This window comes from Humulus lupulus, chromosome 6 (genome assembly GCF_963169125.1).
Source record: "Humulus lupulus chromosome 6, drHumLupu1.1, whole genome shotgun sequence".
Classification (NCBI taxonomy): Eukaryota; Viridiplantae; Streptophyta; class Magnoliopsida; order Rosales; family Cannabaceae; genus Humulus; species Humulus lupulus.
Window position 1 is genome coordinate 15,922,779 of NC_084798.1, and position 22,804 is coordinate 15,945,582.

Here is a 22,804-nt window from a genome sequence, read left to right on the forward strand (position 1 = left end):
TGCAAATAGTTCAACAGCAATGCAAGTGAGGGTCAAAATGTGACTGAGAATAACATAACTAGTATCATGATTAATTCTGAATGGTACAAGGACGAGCAATTTATTCTCGCCACTGAAGCAAAATAACTTTTCTACTTGGAAGATCCTTGAAGAAAAAAAAATTGGAAGGTAGTAGAAGAAGTCAATCATCGAAAGATCTGAGATCATCCAGGTATTGATGAAGATAACTAGGATGATGTAGTGATAGCAGTTCATCAAATTTTGTACTCATTGTGGAATTAGGAGAGTTGGAGATTATGCATTTGGATTGACCGGGTCACACCAGCATAATTGGGGAAACGTCTCGATCTGTTCCGGATGTGAATGATGATTTCATCAATGGCGATGAAGATGACGAAATTAGTGAAGATAATTTAGAAAGTATAGATGATGATGTAGGAATTGACATTCATGAGGAATAATATTTTCTTATGCATATTTGTACACCCTAAATATCCGCAAGTTATTAGAGAGCTGGAAAAGAGCATAATTCAATCCGCCACGTGTAAGTCGTCCACCTGGAGCTGCTATTACAAGTCTCCACCTCTCTAGCCCAAGCTGGTCAGAGAGTTAGCAGTCTACTCAAAGGCAGCAGGGCAGCAGTATGGATATCACGAGCTCGCGCTACATCAAGCTCGAGGTACGGCATAGATCTGACACCCCTGACTATTTGTGAAATCAACCATGCAATGTAAACGTGCACATATCAGACATCATGTATCTATTCCATTCCTGGATTCTCGGACACACAATATAAACGTGCGTGTTCAGGCACCCCACGACTGGTTTGGGCCATGCTGCCCATTATCCCCCCTTACCTATTGAGTAGACCACACCTCACTGTCAGGTTTTAGGAATTAATCATCAGTGTCACAGAGATGACATGATGGGTAAGAGGGTGACGGGATGACCCCCCTTTACCAACGCCCAGGTATCCTCTCCCTATAAATTACCAAGACCCTGGGCGTTGGAAAGGGTTGGCGTTTTTGATGTAAAAAGACACTCTGTAAGGAATACTCGAGAGATATCAATAATATTGACTGGTGGACTAGAGGAATTTTAACCTTCGAACCACCTAAAAAGAAAGGAGTGATAACCTTCCCACGATACTAATTTCGCCAGTTTAGAATTAAGTTATTTTCATATTACGGTTCACTATTTAGCACTAATCCATCTTATTTATTTGTATAATTATCTGTTGCTGAAGAATTGCGTTAATAATTTGGTGATTTCATTGAGAGGATTTAGATTGGTGCTATCGCCGAAACTTGACCATGGTGGTTACTCGTTCGAGACATGGTAATGAGGCGGATCAGCATGATGGGCAGGAGGCCCACCATGCCGCCATATCCGATTAAAAAAACCCTGAGGTCCAGCAGCGACCGGGAAAGCAGCCTATGGGTCAAGGCGACACCAGGAGTTCGGCACCCCGGCCGCCGAATCCGAACCCGGATTTCCTAATGGTGATAGAGATGGAGAACATACAGTTGAGGAGTCAGTTGTCAAGAGGAAACAAGCAAATCGAAGAAGTCTTGGCCCGGTTACCCCTTCTTACAACCGACGCTAACGTCGGAAAGAGGAAAAGTGGGACTCATAAGTCCCGCCGGGATAACCGATCTAGGCCCAACCTATCAGTCAGAGCCTTGACTCCGAGTTCTACCCCCACGTCACACCACCACCAAGAAACTGTGTTTGAAGAGTTTCCTAGGGCCAATAAGCAATTTAGCCGATCAGTCCGAGCCTCAAATCCTAGCTCGATTCCACCATTGAATGCACCCAGAAGGGCCCGAGGCAACTCGCGGAGGAGATCCGGGGAGGACTCACGAAGATAGCCTGCTCTGGCCAGCCGTCCTGTACCACAGTCTGACCACCGAGCGCAGGATGCAGGAGATGGTAGAGTGGAGCAACCGCGACCTAGCTTAATCCGGGACTAAGATCGCGTCACCAGTTAGGCATCCCCCGTCGCCAATAAGATACCCATCTCCTCCCTGTCCACTTCGGGACATTCCGGCTCATGGGAGCAGCAGGAGAAATCCTCCTTCCGCCAGTCCCTCCCATCGCAGCCGAGAGCACAGGGAAGTCTCAGACCCTCACCCTCAGCAGCGGGCTCCAATTTTTTCAAACGGGAGTTATTGGACCGGGACCCACCGAAGTGGCAGGTCCAGTAAAGACCTGCGCAATCGTTTGAGTTCTGCGCAAAACCGTCGGGGCACCCTGAAGGCCGACCTTCGAGATCGCCTCAATTCACAGAGGGGAGGTCCGGCTAGAAATGGTAATCGTGCTCGCCGAATGAATGGTCTTTTGGAAGTACGTGACAGCGGGAGTGTCCCATCTAACCAAGCTTAAGCTTGGAGGGACAATAACCCGCCTAACGCTTACAATGGAACTGGAGCTATTGAACAGCCCTAGAACAACCAAGGAAGTAATGACCAAACCCTAGAGTGTTTAGCTCAGATGGAGGAGCTGATGAAGAAGCTCTTGTCAGACAAGGAAAAGGATGAATACGACTCGGGGGACGAACTCGAGCTCTTCGCCCCCAGCATAGCGGCCACGATGTATCCGGCGGGTTTCCGAATGCCCCACATGTCCAAGTTCGATGGAGACGGAGACCCGTCAGATCATTTGGGTATGTTCAACACCCTGATGATGGCCCACAACATCGGCCTCGAGCTAAGGTGTTTGATATTTCCTTCCACCTTGATTGGGCCAGCCAGGCAATGGGTCAAGCAGAGTAAAAAGTAGTCCATCAGCTCATGGAAGGCCTTTTCTACTAACTTCAAGAGGGCATTCCGAGCTTCTCAAGCTGCCCGCATCAAAGTCGACACCCTTGAAAATGTGAAGTAGCGGCCCGAGGAACCCTTGAAATCTTACCTGAGCAGGTTTGCGAACGTCGCGGCTCGAGCCAAGGATGCAGATGATAGTTCCAAGCTTATGGCCTTGAGGATCGGAATCCTCGTTGAAGGCAGACTATGGAAAGAGATACAGAGAAAATCTGTCAGCACCGTGGATGAATTCCTAAACAAGGCCGAGGGATGGATAAACCTCGAAGAGGCGCGAGCGTAAGTCACAGGAACCAGCCAGGCCCCAGATCATCCCGTTGGAGTGGGAACGGATGTCGTGAAAATGACTCAAACCATTACACAGAATAACCAAGTGGGTGGAGGTAAGAGAAAAGGGAGCAGCGAGGGCGGCCAACACGGTCCAAAGAAGAACAAGCCCATGGAAAAATTTAAGCCAGTCTATGCGACTTATACCGAGCTCACAAACACTAGGGAACACATTTTCCTAGCCAACTCTACCCACCTCCCCTGGAAGAAACCAGAGCCTTTGAAGCACCAGAAGGCCAAGAGGGACCCTTCCAAGTTCTGTCGATTTCACAACGACATTGGCCACAACACTGACGATTGTAGGCATCTGAAGGATGAGATTGAGACTCTCATCAGAGCCGGACCTTTGGCTCAATATGCGCGGAACAGAGTTCCCACCAGTCAACCGGTTCCAGAAGCTCCGGTGAGTCAGCCCGGGCCCCGGATAAATCAGGACACCCCTCCTCCTGTGATAGGAGGAGAGATATCCACAATCTTCGGAGGCCCCCATTTGGCCGGCACGAGCAGAGGTGCCCAGAAGAGATATGTCAATGAGTTGAAGGCTCATAACAGAGTGGAGTTCGTCCCAGAGAACCATCTACCCAAACAGCAACAATTGGAGAGGCAACCAATCATCTTCACCGAGGAGGATGCTAGCCACGTCCAGTTCCCCCATAACGATCCCCTGGTCATGACTGCCCAACTCGCCAACCAGAGAGTTAGGAGGATACTGATTGATAATGGGAGTTCGGTGAACCTGTTGTTCGGATCGACGCTGGAGAAGATGGGACTATCCGTCACCGAATTGAAGGCTACCTCCCTGATGCTATATGGATTTTCCGGAGAAGGGTCGGGGGCAATAGGAAAAATCGAGCTGGTAATTACCTTAGGAGAGGGACTCTGGACTGTCTCTAAACTCCTTGAGTTTGTGGTCGTCGATTGTCCCACCGCCTACAATGCTATTCTGGGCCGACCTACGTTGATAGCATTTGAGGCCATAACCTCCGTCCGCCATCTCGCTGTCAAATTCCCCTCCTCCACGGGGATATGCACAGTTCGAGGAGATCAGCTTGCTGCCAGGGAATGCTACAGCATTTCCATGAAGGGAAAGTTAAGACCCAGGCAGTAGGCGATGGCCATTCAAGGCGGGAGTGAGGAATCTCAGGAAATAGTACCCATTCCTGAGATAGAAAAACCTCAGAGAGCCAAGGAGGGGAATATCATCTCGAATGATGATATCGACCCCAGAATAGGCGAGGATAGATCTGAACTCCAGACCATCGAAGAGCTCGAGGAGGTGAATATCGACCCACAAGACCCCTCGAAGGTGGTAAAGCTCGGGAAAAACCTGTGTAGTGAAAGGAAGGCGGAGCTGCTTAGATTTCTACAAGAAAATCTAGATGTGTTCACCTGGTCTCATGGGGACATGGTAGGGATCAGCCCGAGCATCATCATGCACACCCTCAACTTGGACAAGAACGTGCCTGCGAAGTCCCAGAAACAAAGGCGCTTGGGCACGACCCGAGCTAAGGCCCTAGAGGAGGAAGTAGCCCGGATCTTAAAGTACGGCTTTCTCCGCGAGGCAAAGTACCCGATCTAGGTCGCCAATCCTATCTTGGTGCTGAAGCCCAACAGGAAGTGGTGGACCTGCATCGACTTTTTCGTTCTAAATAAAGCCTGCCCCAAAGATTGCTTCCCTTTGTGAAGGATTGACCAGTTAGTAGATGCCACGCGGGGCACGAGCTCATGTCTTTTATGGATGCATACTAGGGCTATAACCAAATCGCCGTGAATTCGGAGGACCAGGAGCATACTAGCATCATGACCCCAACTAACATTTATTGCTACAAGGTCATGCCTTTCGGGCTGAAAAACGCAGGAGCTACATACCAGAGGTTGGTAAATAGGATGTTTACCAATCAGATCAGGAAAAATATGGAAGTGTATGTTGATGACATGTTGGTCAAGTCAAAGACTATCGATAACCATGTCTCCAATCTGAAGGAAACCTTTAAGATTTTAAGAGAATACGGCATGCATGAGGCTAAATCCCCAAAAGTGTACTTTCGGGGTTGCGTCAGGAAAATTTCTGGGTTTCATTATCAACACCAAAGGAATAGAGGTGAACCCAGATAAGATCAAGTTGCTACTCAAGATTCCATCACCCCGGTCGTGAAAAGACATTCAAAGTTTGATAGGAAGGGTGGCAGCCCTTAATTGGTTCATTTCCAAATCTACCGACAAGTGTTTACCATTCTACAACCTACTCCGGGGAAATAAAAAATTCGAGTGGATCGAAGAGTGCGAACGTGCCTTCCTCGGCCTAAAAACACATTTAGCCGAGTCGCCCGTGTTGTCCAAACCAATAGCAGGAGAGTCTCTTTTCCTTTACCTGGCTGTCACAGAAGATGCGGCTAGCGCCGTATTGGTTCGGGAAGAAGACCGATCTCAAAAGACAGTCTATTACATCAGCAAGAGGATTCTCAAAGCTGAATCCTGATACCCATTGATGGAAAAGATGTCTTTCTGCCTTATTACGGCCTCCTGAAAGCTCAGGCCGTATTTCCAGTCCCATTCAATACATGTCATAACCGATCAGCCTTTAAGGAAGGATTTGCAGAAACCTGAGGCATCGGGACGTCTGTTGAAATGTGCTATCAAGCTCAGCCAATTTGAGATACTGTACGTGCCGCGAACTACTGTGAAAAGCCAAGCCCTGTCTGATTTTGTGGCAGAGTGCAGAGGATTCCGAGAAGAACCAATGGAAGAACCGGTTCGGGCCTCGTGGAAAGTCTTTGTAGATGGCTCGTCTAATGAGAACGGGTCTGGGGCTGGAATCATATTGATATCCCCAGAGGGACATCGATTCCACTCCGCATTGCGATTCGGATTCAAAGCATCCAACAGCGAGGCCGAATACGAAGCTTTATTGGCTAGGCTAAGGGTGGGCCAGGAGCTACAGGCCAGCTCCGTCCAGTGCTACAGCGATTCCCAGCTCGTGGTAAACCAAGTATTAGGAGAATACCAAGCACGGGGAACCAAGATGGCTGCTTACCTATCCAAGGTAAAGAAGGAGCTATCCTCCTTTGAGCACGACTTAATTGAACAGATACCTTGGGAGTAGAATGCCAACACTAACGCCCTGGTAAAGCTCACCACCTCTGAGGAGGCAGAAACTTTGGGCCTGGTACCGGTAGAGTTCTTGGAAAGATCAAGCATAGAGGAAGTCAGGGCAGAGGTCAAGATGATCGACACCAGACCGACCTAGATGACTCCCATAATTGAGTACCTCAAAACAGGGAAGTTACCTGAGGAGCGAAACGACGCAAAGGGTACTTTACCAGGCTCTGAGGTATATAATGATAGATGGGATATTGTACCGGTGTGGCCTCTTTTTACCTCTTCTGCGGTGTGTTCTGCCAAGCGAGGCGAAGACCATTTGGCAGGAGGTGCATGAGGGATTTTGCGGAGATCACGCTGGGGGGAAAAACCTGGCCTTAAAGGTGTTGAGGCAAGGGTATTTTTGGCCCACTCTATCAAAGGACTCGATCTCTTATGTAAAAAAGTGCGACAGGTGCAAGCGGTTTGCCACGGTCACATGAGCCCCTCCAGTCAAGCTAAAGATGATCTCGTCCCCCTAGCCCTTCGCGGTCTAGGGGATTGATCTAATTGGTGCCCTTCCCACGGGAAATGGAGGAGTTCGCTATGCTATGGTGGCTATAGACTACTTCAAAATGTGGGGAGAAGCAGAGGCCCTGGCGACAATTACTTCAAAAAGGGTCCTTGACTTTGTGGTTAAGGGTATTGTCTGCCAATTTGGCTGCCAAAGAAGATCGTGTCGGATAACGGAACACAGTTCGATAGCGATCTCTTCACCGAATTTTGCGAGAGGCATGGCATAGTTAAAAGCTTCTCCTCCATGGCCTACCCCCAAGCTAATGGGTAGGTCAAGGCTATGAACAAGATGCTAAAAGCGAGCCTTAAGAAGAGGATATATGAAGCCAAGGGAGTTTTTCCCGAACAACTCCCCCAGGTACTGTGGGCATACCGGACCTCACACTGAACTTCGACGGGTCACACTCCTTTCTCCCTGGCTTTCGGGAGTGAGGCCATCCTTCCCATCGAAGCAAAGATAGCCTCGCACAGAGTCCGGACATTTGACCAAGACCAGAATGACAAATTGCTCTGCGCGTCCCTCGACCTAATTGATGAAAAATGAGAAGCTTCGCAGCTATAGCTTGTGCATTATCAACAAAAGATCACTCGTTACTTCAACTCAAAGGTCAAGAAACGCATCTTTAGCATAGGTGACCTGGTGCTCAGAAGAGTCTTCTTAGTCGGTAAGGATCCCAAGGACGGAGTGTTGGGGCCAAACTGGGAAGGACCCAATCAAATAATAGAGATTGTGAAAGAAGGAACCTTTAAGCTAGCTCGACTTAATGGACAGTTTCTTCGTATTATTGTATATTTGTGTGGACGTAATGTTAAAAGAGCACGTTTCAAGTAACCACGAAAGTTCCTTTCCTGGTTACTTAGGGGGCATATATCCTGGATACAACCAGGTTCTAAAACATAGAAGTTGATTCAAATTGGTTAATCGATGTTTTTCTTAAAAAGCACGAGATATTAATAAAGAATTAACGCGAACTAAGTTCTTAAAATCAACGTCCTGGAAATAACCAGGACCTAAAACTTAAAAGTTTATTCAAATTGGTTAATCGATGTTTTTCTTAAAAAGCACGAGATATCAATAAAGAATTAACGGGAACTAAGTTCTTAAAATCAACGTCCTAGAAATAATCAAGTCCTAAAACTTAGAATTTGATTCAAATTGGTTAATCGATGTTTTTCTTAAAAAGCATGAGATATCAATAAAGAATTAATGCGAACTAAGTTTTTAAAATCAACGTCCTGGAAATAACTAGGTCCTAAATTTAGAATTTGATTCAAATTGGTTAATCGATGTTTTTCTTAAAAAGCACGAGATATCAATAAAGAATTAACGCGAACTAAGTTCTTAAAATCAACGTCCTGGAAACAACTAGGTCCTAAACTTAGAAGTTGATTCAAATTGGTTAATCGATGTTTTTCTTAAAAAGCATGAGATATCAGTAAAGAATTAACGCGGACTAAGTTCTTAAAATCAACGTCCTGGAAACAACCAGGTCCTAAACTTAGAAGTTGATTTAAATTGATTAATCAATGTTTTTCTTAACAAGCACGAGATATCAATAAAAAATTAAAGCAAACTAAGTTTTTACCAAATACGCTAAAAGTAAATAACAATAATGGTAAAAGTAGATTAAAATAAAACTCGGGAAAACCAATTATCTCGAGAAGAAAAACCTCACTGTAAAAGATTACAAATAAATAAAAATAAAAATTCTAGGCCCCCCCTAGGCCGTTTCGTTGAGGTCACCCCTTCGGTCTCCTACTCGCCTTCAGCAGAAGTCTCCCTGGTCTTAGAGGGCACCTCCTGTTGAAGACGAGCCTTGAACTTCTTGAGGAAGGGCTCCCACACCTCCGGCGCCAGGAAGGAGAAATCGCCATCCTGGTTGAAGGCCCACCAATGATAGAGCATGGTTTCCATGGAGGAGCTGGAGGATGCCTTCTCTGCAACAAGTGCGGCCTTGGCCTCCTCAAGCTCAGCCTTCGCAGCGGCCAAGGTGGCCTGTGCAGCCTCGAGATCGATTTTCGCCCCGACCAAGGCGCCCTGTGCTGCTTCTAGATCGGCCTTTGCAACGGCCAATGCGACCTGCGCGGCCTTTTCGCTTTCCTTGACAGCCGTCAGGGCAACCTTGGCATCTCGCTCTTGCTGTAGTGCAGACACAAGAGCGGCCTGAGCAGTCTGGAACTTGCCCTTGATCTTGTTAAACCTGGCCCTGGACCGAGCTATGCTGCGGTGTAGAGCCAAAGCCACCTGCAAAGGAAAAGATAGTAAGGCATGTGCTAAAGAGAAAGCAGAGAAAATTGACTAAGTTAACTAGATAACCTTACCATGAGGTTCACCCCCAGTGAAGACTCCATGACATTCTCGGGGCTCCTCGTCTCGATCTCCCGCAAGTCCCTTAGGGTGGCGTTGTAGTAATGCTTCACCGTATAGCTCGCGGTCTCGTAGACCGTCCCTCGGAAGGCCTCGGGGAGTTTCTCCAAAGCCTGAGTGTTAATCGGTATACGCACGGTGGGAGTGGGAGCTGGCGGGGTTCCAGTTGATGCCTCCTGATCCAGAGCAGGGACAAGAGGTCGCAGAGGAGATGGAGGCATGTTCTCCACTGTTGCAGGGGCCTGGCTCCTCCCCTTAGCAGGAGACTTGGAGACGGGCCTGGGGGGAGTCTTCTTAGTAAACCGGGGCTTCTTGACCAGTGGCCCGGATGATCTGGAGGGAGGATTCCCCCCTGGAAGATGGACCGCAGGACGTTGTCTACGGGCTGTGCCATCTCTTCACCTGAAACAAAAAGAAGGAGTTAGGACACATGTAAGGTTATTCGATTATAAGAAAAATCTAAGGATGTATTGAAAAGGTCCTACCCTCCGAGCTGGAGGAGGAATCTATTGCCACGACCTCTGGTCGCAGAGCTTCTATGGGGGACTTTAGGTTTATAACTTCACGAATGAGAGGGGGCTCAGGGTTTGAAGCAGCCTCAGGGCTGGACTACTCTACATACTGCCAAAGCCCCGGAGCGACTACACCCTCCAGAAGGGAGGGCCACGACCTAAGGTTGGTCCTGTACTCCTCGAAAAAGGCTGACCTAAAAGCCAGGGTGTTGTCTATTGCTACAGTGCCCCTAGGGCGGCTCATGTCATAGGGTAGCACCAGTTGATCTACATACTGGAGTAGGGATATATTAAGGTCTGGATCATATTGGTGATGGTGTACGAGCTGGCTTGGATTAAACCTAGCGAGCCGAAGGTCTACGGTAACCCTGTCTAAGTCCCTAAACAGGTATGGGTTACCTTGGTCGGAGGGGCCAGCTGCTGCCCCAGATTGGATCCGATCCGCATCATGGCCTTGGGCAACCACGAGGGCCCGCTTCCAGTGCACGAGCGACACCTCGTCTTCCTTGTCCTGCTTGTCATTCACCGCAACACCCCTTTCGGGGATGGGTGCCAACTCACAAGCTGCTGGGATAGCTCGCGACCTCCTCAAGGCCAGGGTTTGGCCCGAAGAAATTAACTTGCACGCCAGCATCCTCTCGTCGGATACGAGCTGGCGATAGTCTTTTTCACTTGGTGGGAGCCTCGCCAAGGTATCGTATTGACCCCCAAGGGTCACCGATTTGGCCATCCTCACAAAGATGGCTGCACGATGGTATTCAAGTCAATACACATGGAAAGAAACAAATCAGTGACGATTTTGCGAGCTGAGGATAGAAAGAACTTACGAGGATGGTTGAAGTAGGGGTGATCGCAGTTGCAAAACCCCGTCAACATAAAGAACTAGTCCTTGAAGTCGTTGGGGTGGCTGGGCAGTTCAATGACTACAGCAGAGTTGGGAAAGCGGGTCAGGTAGTAGAACCCATTGCCTCGCCCCCGTTGATCCAGGCTGGCTTTGAGGTAGAAAAAATAAAGGATGTCCGTTTGTGTAGGGACCTCCCATTCATGCTTCAGGAAGAGGTACCTCAGCCCCACCAGCAAACAGTATGAATTAGGGGGCAATTGGAAAGGAGCCAACCTCACGTAGCTCAGAAAGTCTGTGAAGTATTGGTCCAAAGGGAAGAAGGCCCCGGCCTTGAGGTGTTCGTCGCTCTAGGCCGTGAACTCCTCGTTGAGGGGCGTGCTGCTCCTCTTGCCCTTGAAGGGAGGTCGGGCAACAAGAGCGCCTGTCCCAATTTCGATGTTATGGGACAACAAGATCTTGTTGACCTTCCCTTGAGTCGTAACCTTCGAGACTATCCCTTCTGCCTCGAAGAAGGCGTCAGGTCCCACCTCAACCTCTTTCTCCACGGTGGGACCAAAGTGGGGGATTAGGGATTCAGCAACTATCTCTTTCCCCTTGCTGGCCTGCTGGGATGACGAGCCGACGATGCTCTTTTTGGGCATGTTCTTCCTGGGCCCCATCTGGTCGCCTAACGAACAAAGATGAAGAAAGTTTAGATATGCGACCTAAAAATAGAAAAGGGAATCTAGCGCAAGAAATGATTTTCGTACACAGGTTGAGTTAATCTCAACCCGCGGTGCGTGAGGCCACACGGTGCTGTGATCACGTGCCTATGTTCCCAACGGATCCCCCTCCAAACAAGCATTCCGAAAAGCTACCCAGAGATTATCTTGTCCTATACATCACATTCCTAAACATGTTCTCATATGATTGATACCCCTAGGAGAAAAACCTTCCGCACAAAACACCAACCAAAAAAAAACCTACAGTGTGCGACTAAGAAAGAAGTTTACCTAACAAGAGAAACAGAAGTATCAAAACGTGCAACAGGCAGAGGACTTACAGTGTTTTTGTTGTGTGAAAGTCGCAAGGAGCACAGGAGTCGGAGTCGTGGTGGATCCTTTAGAACTGGAGTCACGGAGAAACTCTTGTGGCAGAAGCATAGAGACCTCTGGGACGATAACCGGAAAAAGAAAGACTTCTGAGGCTAAAAAGGAGAGAAGATGAGGAAAAAAATTTCAAGTAAAGGGTGGCTCATGCGAAAGGTGTCCAACCTTATATATACATAAAAGGCAAAGGAATGAGGACCGTTCGATCGCATTAATGTGAGAAACGAGGGTCACAACTGGCGCTACATCAAGCTTGAGGTATGACATATATCTGACACCCCCGACTATTTGTGAAGTCAACCACGCAATGTAAACGTGCACATATCAGACGTCATGTGTCTATTCCATTCCTGAATTCTCGGACACGCAGTATAAACGTGCGTGTTCAGGCACCCCACGACTGGTTTGGGCCATGCGGCCCATTATCCCCCCTTACCTATTGATTGGACCACACCTGACTGTCAGGTTTTAGGAATTAATCATCAGTGTCATAGAGATGACATGATGGGAAAGAGGGTCATGGGATGACCCCCCCTTTACCAATGCCCAGGTATCCTCTCCCTATAAATACCAAGACCCTGGGCGTTGTAAGGGGTTGGCGTTTTTGTTGTAAAGAAACACTCTGTAAGGAATACTCGAGAGATATCAATAATATTGATTGGTGGACTAGAGGGATTTTAACCTTCGAACCACCTAAAAAGAAAGGAGTGATAACCTTCCCACGATACTAATTTCGCCAGTTTAGAATTAAGTTATTTTCATATTACAGTTCACTATTTGGCACTAATCCATCCAGTTTATTCGTATAATTATTTGTTGGCGAAGAACCGCGTCAACAATATTCGTATTTGTATGTTTTAATTTCAAGACTTTTCTCAGTAATGTTTGTTTTCCAATAGTGTCAAATGCATTACAGAAATTATTTAAGTTATGTAATTAACCTCCAGCTATAATTGATTTTAAGTTAATAATTATTTAAACTAAAAAGATATGTCTACTCATTCTCATGGTGGTGATGGAGCAAGTGATCCTCCCCCAAATCCCACGCGAGTTCCTGCTTCCTTTGAGACAGGTAATATACTATAATTAGTCTATCTTTTATCAATAAATAACAAATTGTTATTATTTTATTCAATTTAATTTTATTTTTTAATTAACATATGCAACGGCTACTACAAAAAGAAGAGGTCGATCTCGATCCAAAAATTTGCATCAGCTCATCAATGAGAATAAAGGTCTGCTGGCTCTACAATTTGATCTGAACTAGGGAACCAACAAAGAAGTTGGTGATTTTGGGACATTGTTCACGAGATTTTTCAGTAACATTATTGGTCACCATGTCCCGTTATATTATGACAAGTGGATGAGTGTTTTGGATCAGCACAATATATGATTGATGCATAATCTTGAGGTAAGTTTATCAACTTATTATATAAAAATCTCACCGTTTTTTTTAAAGATTTTTTCTTTCTTCCCTGAGCTCTACCTGAGTGGCGACTGATAGAGACTTAGATTGAGCGAGAGTTTTATGATCGCTATAAGGATAGAAAAGGTTGAAAGAAAAGACACTTCGATGAACATGGAGGGTATGTTGATATTGAGATAGCAAGAAATAATCCACCGGAGAACATGGACAACGAGAGTTGGCAGAAGTTGGTTGAACTTTTCACAACTCCACAATTCATGGTACACTCAAAGGAAAATGGTGCCAATAGAGCAAAAGAGAAGTATCAAAGTCTCCATGGATTGACTTCTTATGCTTCTGCTCGATTTAAGAAGATAAATAAAAATATATAGATAATTTGAAATATTTTAAGTTATCTTAATAATAATTTGAATATTTAACTAAGATATTGATAAATTTTGTTTTCTGAAGATGAATCTTCAAACTAAGGAACTGCCCAGCATTATCGATACGTTCCCTGACATGCACAACCATCCAACACGTGGATGGGTGAACACGAATGCTAATGATGCATATGTAAGTAACTTTCTAAGTTTTGTATATATACACTACTAGAAATATAGACTTTTACTTTGTTTTTTACACATAGAATATAAAAAAAAAAACTGAAGTAAAAGTCTTTCAATGTGTTTTTACTTCGCTTTGGGAATGGTAGTACATAAAAATAGGCTATTACTTCAGTTTCTTAAAAAAATGAAGTTAAAATAGAAAATAGACAAGGGTCATGTTTGGTTTGCACACTATATTGGGGCTTTTCACTTCGGTTTTTATGAAAAAACCGAAGTGAAAAGTGGAGTAAACCAAACGCGGCCCTGAAGGCTTTTACTTCAGTTCTTATATAAAAACCGAAGTAGAAATGGTACTTTCTACTTCAGTTTTTAGGAAAAACCCGAAGTGAAAAGTGGAGCAAACCAAACACGGCCCTGAAGGCTTTTACTTCAGTTTTCTTATATAAAAATCGATGTAGAAAGGGTACTTTCTACTTTGGTTCTTATATAAAAACCTAAGTAGAAAGGGTACTTTCTACTTCGGTTTTTATATAAGAACCGAATTAAAAGTGTTTTAATACCCTTAATATATAGCTCTCGTGCCTCATTCGTCTCTTTGAAGCAAAAATCCCAAACGCCAAACCCAGAAAACCTCCATTGTTGTCGTACTCCCACGAGGGTTTCACTAAATATACCATTTTTTTTTATGTTTTTTTTACCATTTGAAACCATTTTCTTACTTAAAAACAGAAATATTAGTTCCATTTTTATTTTTGAGGGAGAAAGACTTTGGGTGTGGGTATTTTTAGGGTTCGAAAATGGGTATTGTTGTTGGGCTTTGACTGGTTTTCTTATATTAAAATATGTTATTGAGCTTCAGAAAAGGTATGAATCACTAAATCTTTGTTTGTATGATTTTTTTTTATTTTCTATATTATTTTCGAATTTTTTTCTTATAGATATAATGTGTTTATTATATATAGGTTTTAGAGTTGCTAATATTGATTTAGAGGTTATTTTGAGCATCAAAGAATGTTTGTTACCTTAAAACTTTGTTTGTGTTAATATTTTTTTTTATATTATTCCAAATTTAATACTTATTTTTTAGTATATTTGTGTTATATTTTTTTTATTTTTTTGTTATTTTATATAATGTTATTAATTATATATATATATTAGTAAAATTTAAAAATTGTTATGACTTGCTATTTAAATTTCTAAACATAGCTTCAGTAGGTAATGTTGTTGCCAATGTTAGAACTTGAAATGTTTGGATTATTAGTGACATTTGTTTTTTATTTTCTAAAACTAGCTAGCTTGATATGTTGTTTGATGATTATGTAACTAGTTTAATTAATTATGTAATTGATTTTTATTTGTTTTTGTTTAAGCCTTTTAGTAGGGTTGTTGATTTAGTTGCCAATTTGGTATTGATTTTGGGTGACTTCAAGAGTAATATTGGAGGTGAGTAATCTTTAAATTTTATTTATTACTATTGCAATATTTATTTATAAAATTAGAGTTAAATCATGCATGTTTTACTTTAGTGAAGTAGATTCTGGGAAATTTGTTGTTGGCGGTGATATAATGATGGAATTATGTGTGTTGATTTTGTATTTGTTTGTGTTGAATTTATATATAATTATAAAATTGGGATATGCTACAAAAACAAAGGAAACTCTACCAATTTTTTTATAGATTTTATTAATTGTTCTCCTTTTTCAATTCGCACACTATGTCAAGATATTTTGTGTGTTATTTATAGGTTTTTCAATTTTTCGAGATGTTAAAATGTAGTTGTTATGCTGCCGATATTTTGTTAGACTTAAGAAAATTTAATAACTAAACTTCAATTATGTTGGATGTCCTAGAAAAAAGAACTAGGAGTGGAAGATGTAGATGGATATGAATTTGGATAAGAGCGTGAGAAACGAAGAAGACTCTTGTCGAATATAATTTGGAGGATAAGTTGCCAATCCAACAAGAATAGTTAAGCCGATTGATGACTTAAATTTATTAGTAAGGCTATTTTGTTTATACATGTCTTTAGTTTTATGTGAATGTATATATAAATGTTTAGGTTATTTTACTTAATTACAATTATGTGAATATATATATATATATATGAATGATTAGGTTATTCTACTTAACAATTATGCGAATGTATAAATATTTAATTTTATAAGAATTTTAATTCTAAGTGTATAAATTTTGTGATTTTTATTTCTGTTATAAATTAAATGAAAATAAACCAATTCCAATTGTAAAAATATATAACTATAAATTCATATAATTAGACTATTTAAAATAAATTAGGGTAAAATATATATATATATAAAAATAGAATTGGGCAATTTAAAAATAATTAGAAATAATTATTAAAAAATGGGGGAGGGGAGACTTTCTACTTCGGTTATTATGTAAAAACCGAATTAGAAAGTGAGGATTATACTTCGATTTTTACATAATAACCGAAGTAGAATCCCCACTTTCTACTTTAGTTTTTACATAATAACTGAAGTAGAAAGCCTATTTTTCACTTCAGTTTTTAACTACTTTTTACTTCACTCCGAACTATTGCGGTTGTGAATTTTAGCGAAAACTGAAGTAAGTCCAGCTTAAAAACCGAAGTAAAAGCCATTTTTTCTTGTTGTGATGTATAGTATTCAATTATATTATGTATTAATTGTCTTGTTTCTAAGCTGGAGGATGCCTTCCAGCAAGAAGTCCAGACACAATCCCAATCCCAATCACAGTCTCAATCTGAATCTAATGTAGGAAGTGTCACTGTCAATGAGACACAAGTCGTCTCAAAGGTACTTGGTCAACGTTCGTGGCCGCAACCGAGGTATTGGAAGCAATTTGAAGGGCACTAGTACCTTTGCCTCAAGCGCTACCGGGTCCTCTTCACAATTAGAGGCATCACCGTTTCCGTCCACCAAAGTCGACCCTCCAATGATACCACCTGAGGCTTTCCAGTCCATGATTCAACACTTCAGTCAAGCCTTTATTTCCTAGAACAACAACTTCCAATAAATACAACAATTTTTGCAAGCAACAAATCTGAACATCCAAGCTCCACAATTTCAGCCTGATATAGTCCATGATGACAAACTTTCAACTACAATAACCACAACAAACATAACCACTACAGCCACAACCACCACAGCCACCACAACAGCCCGACAATAATGACTTTGGAATTGATTTTGATGACATTTAGTTTTATTATATTATTATTTTGAACTTATTAATATTTTGTGTTGTTTTTATTTTATTTTGGAGATAATACTAATGTTTAGTTTTTACATTTTGGAGTCTGGATATTGTTAAATTTGTTTTATTATTTAATTAATAAATTAGTTTAAATCAAGGTTCAAATTATAAATAATTAATTTGATAAAGGATTTAAATAATTATTTAATTAATTAAATCAATAGAAAATAATACATGCTTTGATTTTAAGTCTAATGGGCTTATAATCAAATGGGAAAACTCATGATAATTTTGACCTAGGGCTGTTAATTGACTATTATTTTATTGATTTTTTAATTAAGTAAATGAACTAATTGAGTCTATAAAAGGAATGTTAAGAGAGAAGTCAAAATATAAGTTCAGATTTCTGAAACACTAGTTTTCTGATAGGTTTTAGATTCTCTCTAAACATAAGTCATTTTCTAAGCCTTATTGTTCTTTTCTCTTCTTCTCTCTATATCTATCTCATGTGTTGAGAATTGCCTACCCTAGTCTAGGTGATTCGAAGGATACTTTCGAAGACTGTGAAGATAATAGAAGATCGGTTCAGTTTCTTGGTAATACTCTATTATAGAAAGGATACAAGGGTTAGAGAAACTGAAGGAATGACTCATTCATTCCGTTTCGTATAATGTAAGTATTCTTATCATTATTTCTCTTTGAATTCACTTTTAGAAACATGTTCTAGGTTGTCTCATATTAACTTGTTTAATATTAGATCTACATGAAAATAAATAAAGATTCAGTATAAGTTTCCTAACAACTGTCCTCAGAGCCTTTAATAATCTTTATCTTCATGAATGAATATGTGTTAAAATTTTTCATTATTTGATGTGTTTGAATAATTGGATTGATTTTCATGTTTTTACGACGCATATTGATTTTAGAGAAATTTACACGAAGAACTATATTAAGCGAGAAAATAACAAAAATACAGTCACGCAGAACATTATTCATTTATATGGTTCAAGTTTGTTTTTTTTTAATCTTTACGATGTTTACTTCTCCGGCAACACCTCAAATTTTCTGAATGGTCCATTGATTTTCAGAGCTTCGTGGATAGCAATGATGGGGAGCGTTCGCGCTTGTTTATGTCGGCATTCGTGAGTGCAACCACTTACTATGGCCATGGCTGATGACTCCCAGTTGGAGAACCAAGAGCGGCAATTTCTGGTCACATTCCAAACAAATATGAAGATTATTAAACACTACTCAGTCCTAGTCGGAGACTCGGAATGGTAGCTATTCCATTTCTCCACTGCATTTTGGAAGGAAGTTTTTGTTTCTGAATGCATCCGTGAGTTCTCTTCTCTGGTAGTGGAATGATGAGGCGTTAAAGAAGATAATCATTGGTTTCTAGACAGTGCGTTGGTGACTTTGGTATCACCGTCAGAAAAGTCACCAATGCCGATGTCGACCTCACCTTTAGAAAAGCCACCTCTAACTATGTCGATGGAGTAGCTACATCTGCTATATAAATTTATATATATATATCTGTTCATTATATTGGTAGAGTATTTTCAATTTTATAAATGGTAAAATGAGAATATATTTTTTTATATATATATAAAGAGTTGCTCTGTTTAATAACAAGTGAAACAGAGTACTCTACTAATGTGTGTGTATGTATATTGTTAGATTTTATAGTACTACCAAGCTCCCATCAACATGGAACCACCAAGAATTTTCTTTCTTATATGTTCACTTGGGCCACTCTTGTTGTTGTTATCCCTCGGATGAGTTGTCATAAAACGACTCCAACTTCAAGAGATGATTCTTTGACTTGATTCACGAGAGCTGCAACGACTCCGACATGCTTTCGTTGGAATTTTTGAAGCATTAATAATGAGCTTGTTATTTCCCATGTTATGCAGCAACAACTAGTCTACGCAATTTCTCAGCTACCATATTTAAAAGACACTAAGCGTTTGTGTGTCGTTTATGGACAATGAGAAAGACTATTTGATATATTTGTATGTTATATATATATATATAAAGAGAATGATACGACATATAGTTACCAAAAATGTCTCTGATGAGTACTTATTTTATATATTTAATATGTCCACATTATGGTCCTTGTAAGCTCAGCATATATGTGCATATGTCGTTAGACTATGTTTCGTTGCCACATGCATAAGATATATAGTGCATGTGCTCGTGCTTTCTTTTGACATGTATTATTTTTTATTAAATTTAATTAAATCATGTGTGGTTTTTTTAATTGATTTTGTACTTTTAGTGTACTTTTGAGGAACATATTTTATTTTATTATCAAGAAGAGAAAATTTATTGATCAACCAACAAGATACAACCAAAGGCCGGAGCAAAGAACTCCCCCAAACAAATTACAAGCTAGTAACAAACTCTAACATTTGTCTCTCTCTAGAAGACAACTTCCTAGAATTAAAGTTAAGAACTCTGGCTTTGACAGAAAATCGAATCATGTGATCTATTTTGGAAACAGAATAGCAGCTATTATCAAAGCAACACTTGTTCCCATTTAACAAGATAAAATAAATGGCAGCAGCAAGAGCCGCGGACACCACCTGGAACAACCAATCACGCCTACAACCAGCCAACCACACACGCCAATCAGCAAAGTTACCAGGCCAAATCGCCTCTCCCAGCCAACTAGAGATTGCCTGCATGACCTTCTCAGAGAAAATACACTAAAAAAAGTGGTGGGAATGAGTCTCATTAACTTGAACACAAACTGGGTAGATTAGAGAAGAAATATTCACATGAGAGTAATAGAGTAAATCTTTAGTGAGCAAATGATTGTTGACAGCTTGCCACAAAATAAAGCGATGCTTAGGAACTAAAAGTTTACACCATACTGAACGTACATAATCAACCTTCTCACCAGAGAGAAAGTGATTATACAGTTTGCCCAACCGAAGATGAACTTGCACTGCAGCAGCTACCAAAACTGGCCCAGACACAAAATTACAAAGTTTTATCAACTTCCTCTATACCAGCTATCATCTTGCTTCAAAATATAATCCTAGATTTGCGATCCTTTTAAATAAATGGTGTTCACCCATTTCACCCACAGTTGGTCTTGTTTAGAAGAAATAGCCCAGAGAAATTTTGCAAGCAAGATCATATTCCAAGCTGGCCCTTCACGGAATCCCAGGCCTCCATAAGCCTTCGGACGACACACAAAATCCCAAGAAGCAAGATGGAGATTGCTTCGGGATCCCTTCTCACCCCACAAGAAATTTTTGCACAATCGATCAATAGCTCTAACCACGCTTTGAGGCAATAGAAATACACTCATCCAATAGTTATGAATCCCCAGCAAAATAGATTGAACCAACTGAGTCCGACCAGCATAAGAAAGGTTCCGGCTGGCCTAGATATTTAGACGTAATCTAATCTTCTTGAGGATAATGTCATAGTTAGAGGCCTTACATTTGGTAGGCCTAAGCGGAACTCCAAGGCACTTCAGAGGAAAGGAGCCCTCAATCAGATTTGTACAGCTCAAAACAGGAGCTTTAGCAATATCTGACAACCCTCCAAAGTAACTATTAGATTTGTTGTGGTTGATAGACAAGCCCAAAACTGATTTGAACTCAGCAAGCGCTCTATGAAGAATCTGCACTGATTGAGAATTAGCTTTGCAAAAGATAAGCAGATCATCAGCAAAACAAAGATTAACAAGGTTGAGAGATTTGCACATAGGATGAAATCTGAAACCTTTCTCCTTGAAGGCTTTGATTAACATTCGGGTAAGGTAGTCCATCACAATAACAAAGAGCATAGGAGAGATTGGATCTCCTTGCCTAAGCCTTTTGCCGCCCTTAAAATTCCATTGAATTCTACCATTCAACACTAACGAATAGGAAGTACCCTTAAGCAAATCATGATCCATCTAATAAATTTACTAGGAAAGCAAAGAGCATTTAATAAATTCTCCAAGAAATCCAAATCAATAGAATCATAAGCTTTACTAAGGTCAATCTTCATAGCACACCGAGGAGAACTATTTTTCCTATTGTACCCCTTAATCAAATCTTGAAATATGAGAACATTGTAGGCAAGAGATCTATGCTTAATAAACACACCATGGTTTTGATTAATCAATGAGGAATGAAATTTAGCAAGCCTACGACAAAGAATCTTAGAAATGCATTTATAGATAGTAGTACAATAAGCTATTGGTCTGAAATCAGCTGCTTTAGAAGGTTGGTCCACCTTCAGAATAAGCACCAGAAGCGTATCATTTAAACTTTGGGGAATTTTTCCTATTTCAAAAAAATCAAGGACAACCAAAGACACCTCCCTGCCTATATCTTTCCACAAAAAAGGGCTCTTGACTGACTGAATGCTAAAAAGGGCAACTTTAACATCATGAAGAGAACAAGGCTTAATTAGCTCCTGCTGGAACAAGAATTTACTTCTCTCAAAGTGACACCCAACATCACCCATAACACTCAAGTTGAACCGCTTTAGAAAATGTTTGAGTCGAACTAGTTTCTCAACTAACTTCGCCAAACCACCACCCCCAAAACAGATCGGTTTGGTCCAGCTATTTAACACGGTATCCCTGAATTGAGCATGAGAAGACCACATGTTATAATAGCAAAACAATTTAACTCCCAAAGTTCGAACTTCAACTTACTGGATAAGAAAAGTGTTATGATCAGAAACCACCTCCCATTGGGAAAAATCTGACGCCAACGGAAAAGAGTCCAACCAAGCCTCATTATAGAAGACACTGTCCAACTTAGAAAAAATTCGATTCCCCCCAGCTTGATTATTATAGCAAGTAAAGAAAGGACCCATAACCTTCATTTCTTCAACCAACCCAAGAGCCAACCATTGTTGGGCATCCTCCATTTCCTTCATTGATATAGGTCTCCCTCCAATTCTATCATTAACATGAAAATCTGCATTAAAATCCCCCAAAAATAACCATGGTTTTATAGGTAAAGGCAAGTGAGCCAGATCATTCCAGAAAACCCTCATAGTCTCCAATCTATTAGAACCATACACAATAGTGAGACAAAAGTCTTGATTCCCACTACAAATTCTAACTCGACAATGCAACAATTGCGTAGTCTCCTGAATAACATTAACTTGAGCCAGATGAGCTTTCCAAATCATCAAAATTCTGCCTTCTAGACACACACTACTATAATACATCCAATCAGTAAAAGAAGATCTCATAATTTCCTTAATTTTGTCCCCTTGACTTTAGTTTTAATTAAAGCTCCAATACCTACCTTATTCAATCTACAGACATCCAAAACCGACATCTGTTTATTCTTCCTATTCAATCCTCTAACGTTCCAGCTCAGGATGTTGCAAAACTCCATTCAGATTAGTAGACAATACCAATTCATTCAGATTCTTCTAATTCTCTTGCAAAACACTATAAGAGTTCCTAGATTGCTCAAAAGCAACCAGAACAACAAATTTCACATTCCCAGTCCTTTTCGGAATAGACCAACATATATCACTAGGACTAGCACCATCTGGAACCGCTTCTTGATGAGTTTGCGGAAGCATTTCGGAACTACCCTGCTTTGAATTATTAGCTGCTTCATCCTTATGAAGATTAGTTTTTGGTATGTTCGTAGATTCTTTCTTCCTCCAGACAGTTCCAGCATCAAACTTACAATAAGTAATTGTGTGTCCCAGCTTCTTACAATTAGAACATTTGGTAAGAAGCCATTCATACTCAATTGGCTATTCCATAACCTGCCCCCTCTCATTGAGATAGCTGATGAAATGAGGAAACTTATCTACTATTTCCATATCCACCAAGGCACGGGCAAACCTTAACATAGACCTATCCTTGGTAATCATATCTACCACAATTGGCTTACCAATTGTACTAACGAGAGCACTCAAGTACTTAACTCCCCAATATTGTAACCCAAGATCAGGTAATCTAATCCACACTGGAACTGATTTTACTAATCTCAATTAATCAATATCCGTAGAATAACAGGCTTCTTATCAAAGTGAACCAC

General features: G+C 41.3%; 1 protein-coding gene across 1 annotated transcript; it reads right to left on the minus strand.

Annotated features, from left to right (window-relative positions):
- Positions 1-19,168: 19,168 nt before the first annotated feature.
- Positions 19,169-22,144, minus strand: LOC133784748 (uncharacterized). Its single transcript, XM_062224024.1, has 6 exons — positions 22,052-22,144; positions 21,448-21,890; positions 20,676-21,372; positions 20,238-20,625; positions 19,670-19,752; positions 19,169-19,492 (listed from the first exon to the last, which is right to left on the minus strand). The coding sequence occupies exons 1-6, from the start codon at positions 22,142-22,144 to the stop codon at positions 19,169-19,171; spliced, it is 2,028 nt and encodes a 675-aa protein (XP_062080008.1).
- Between the last annotated feature and the right edge of the window lie 660 nt (positions 22,145-22,804).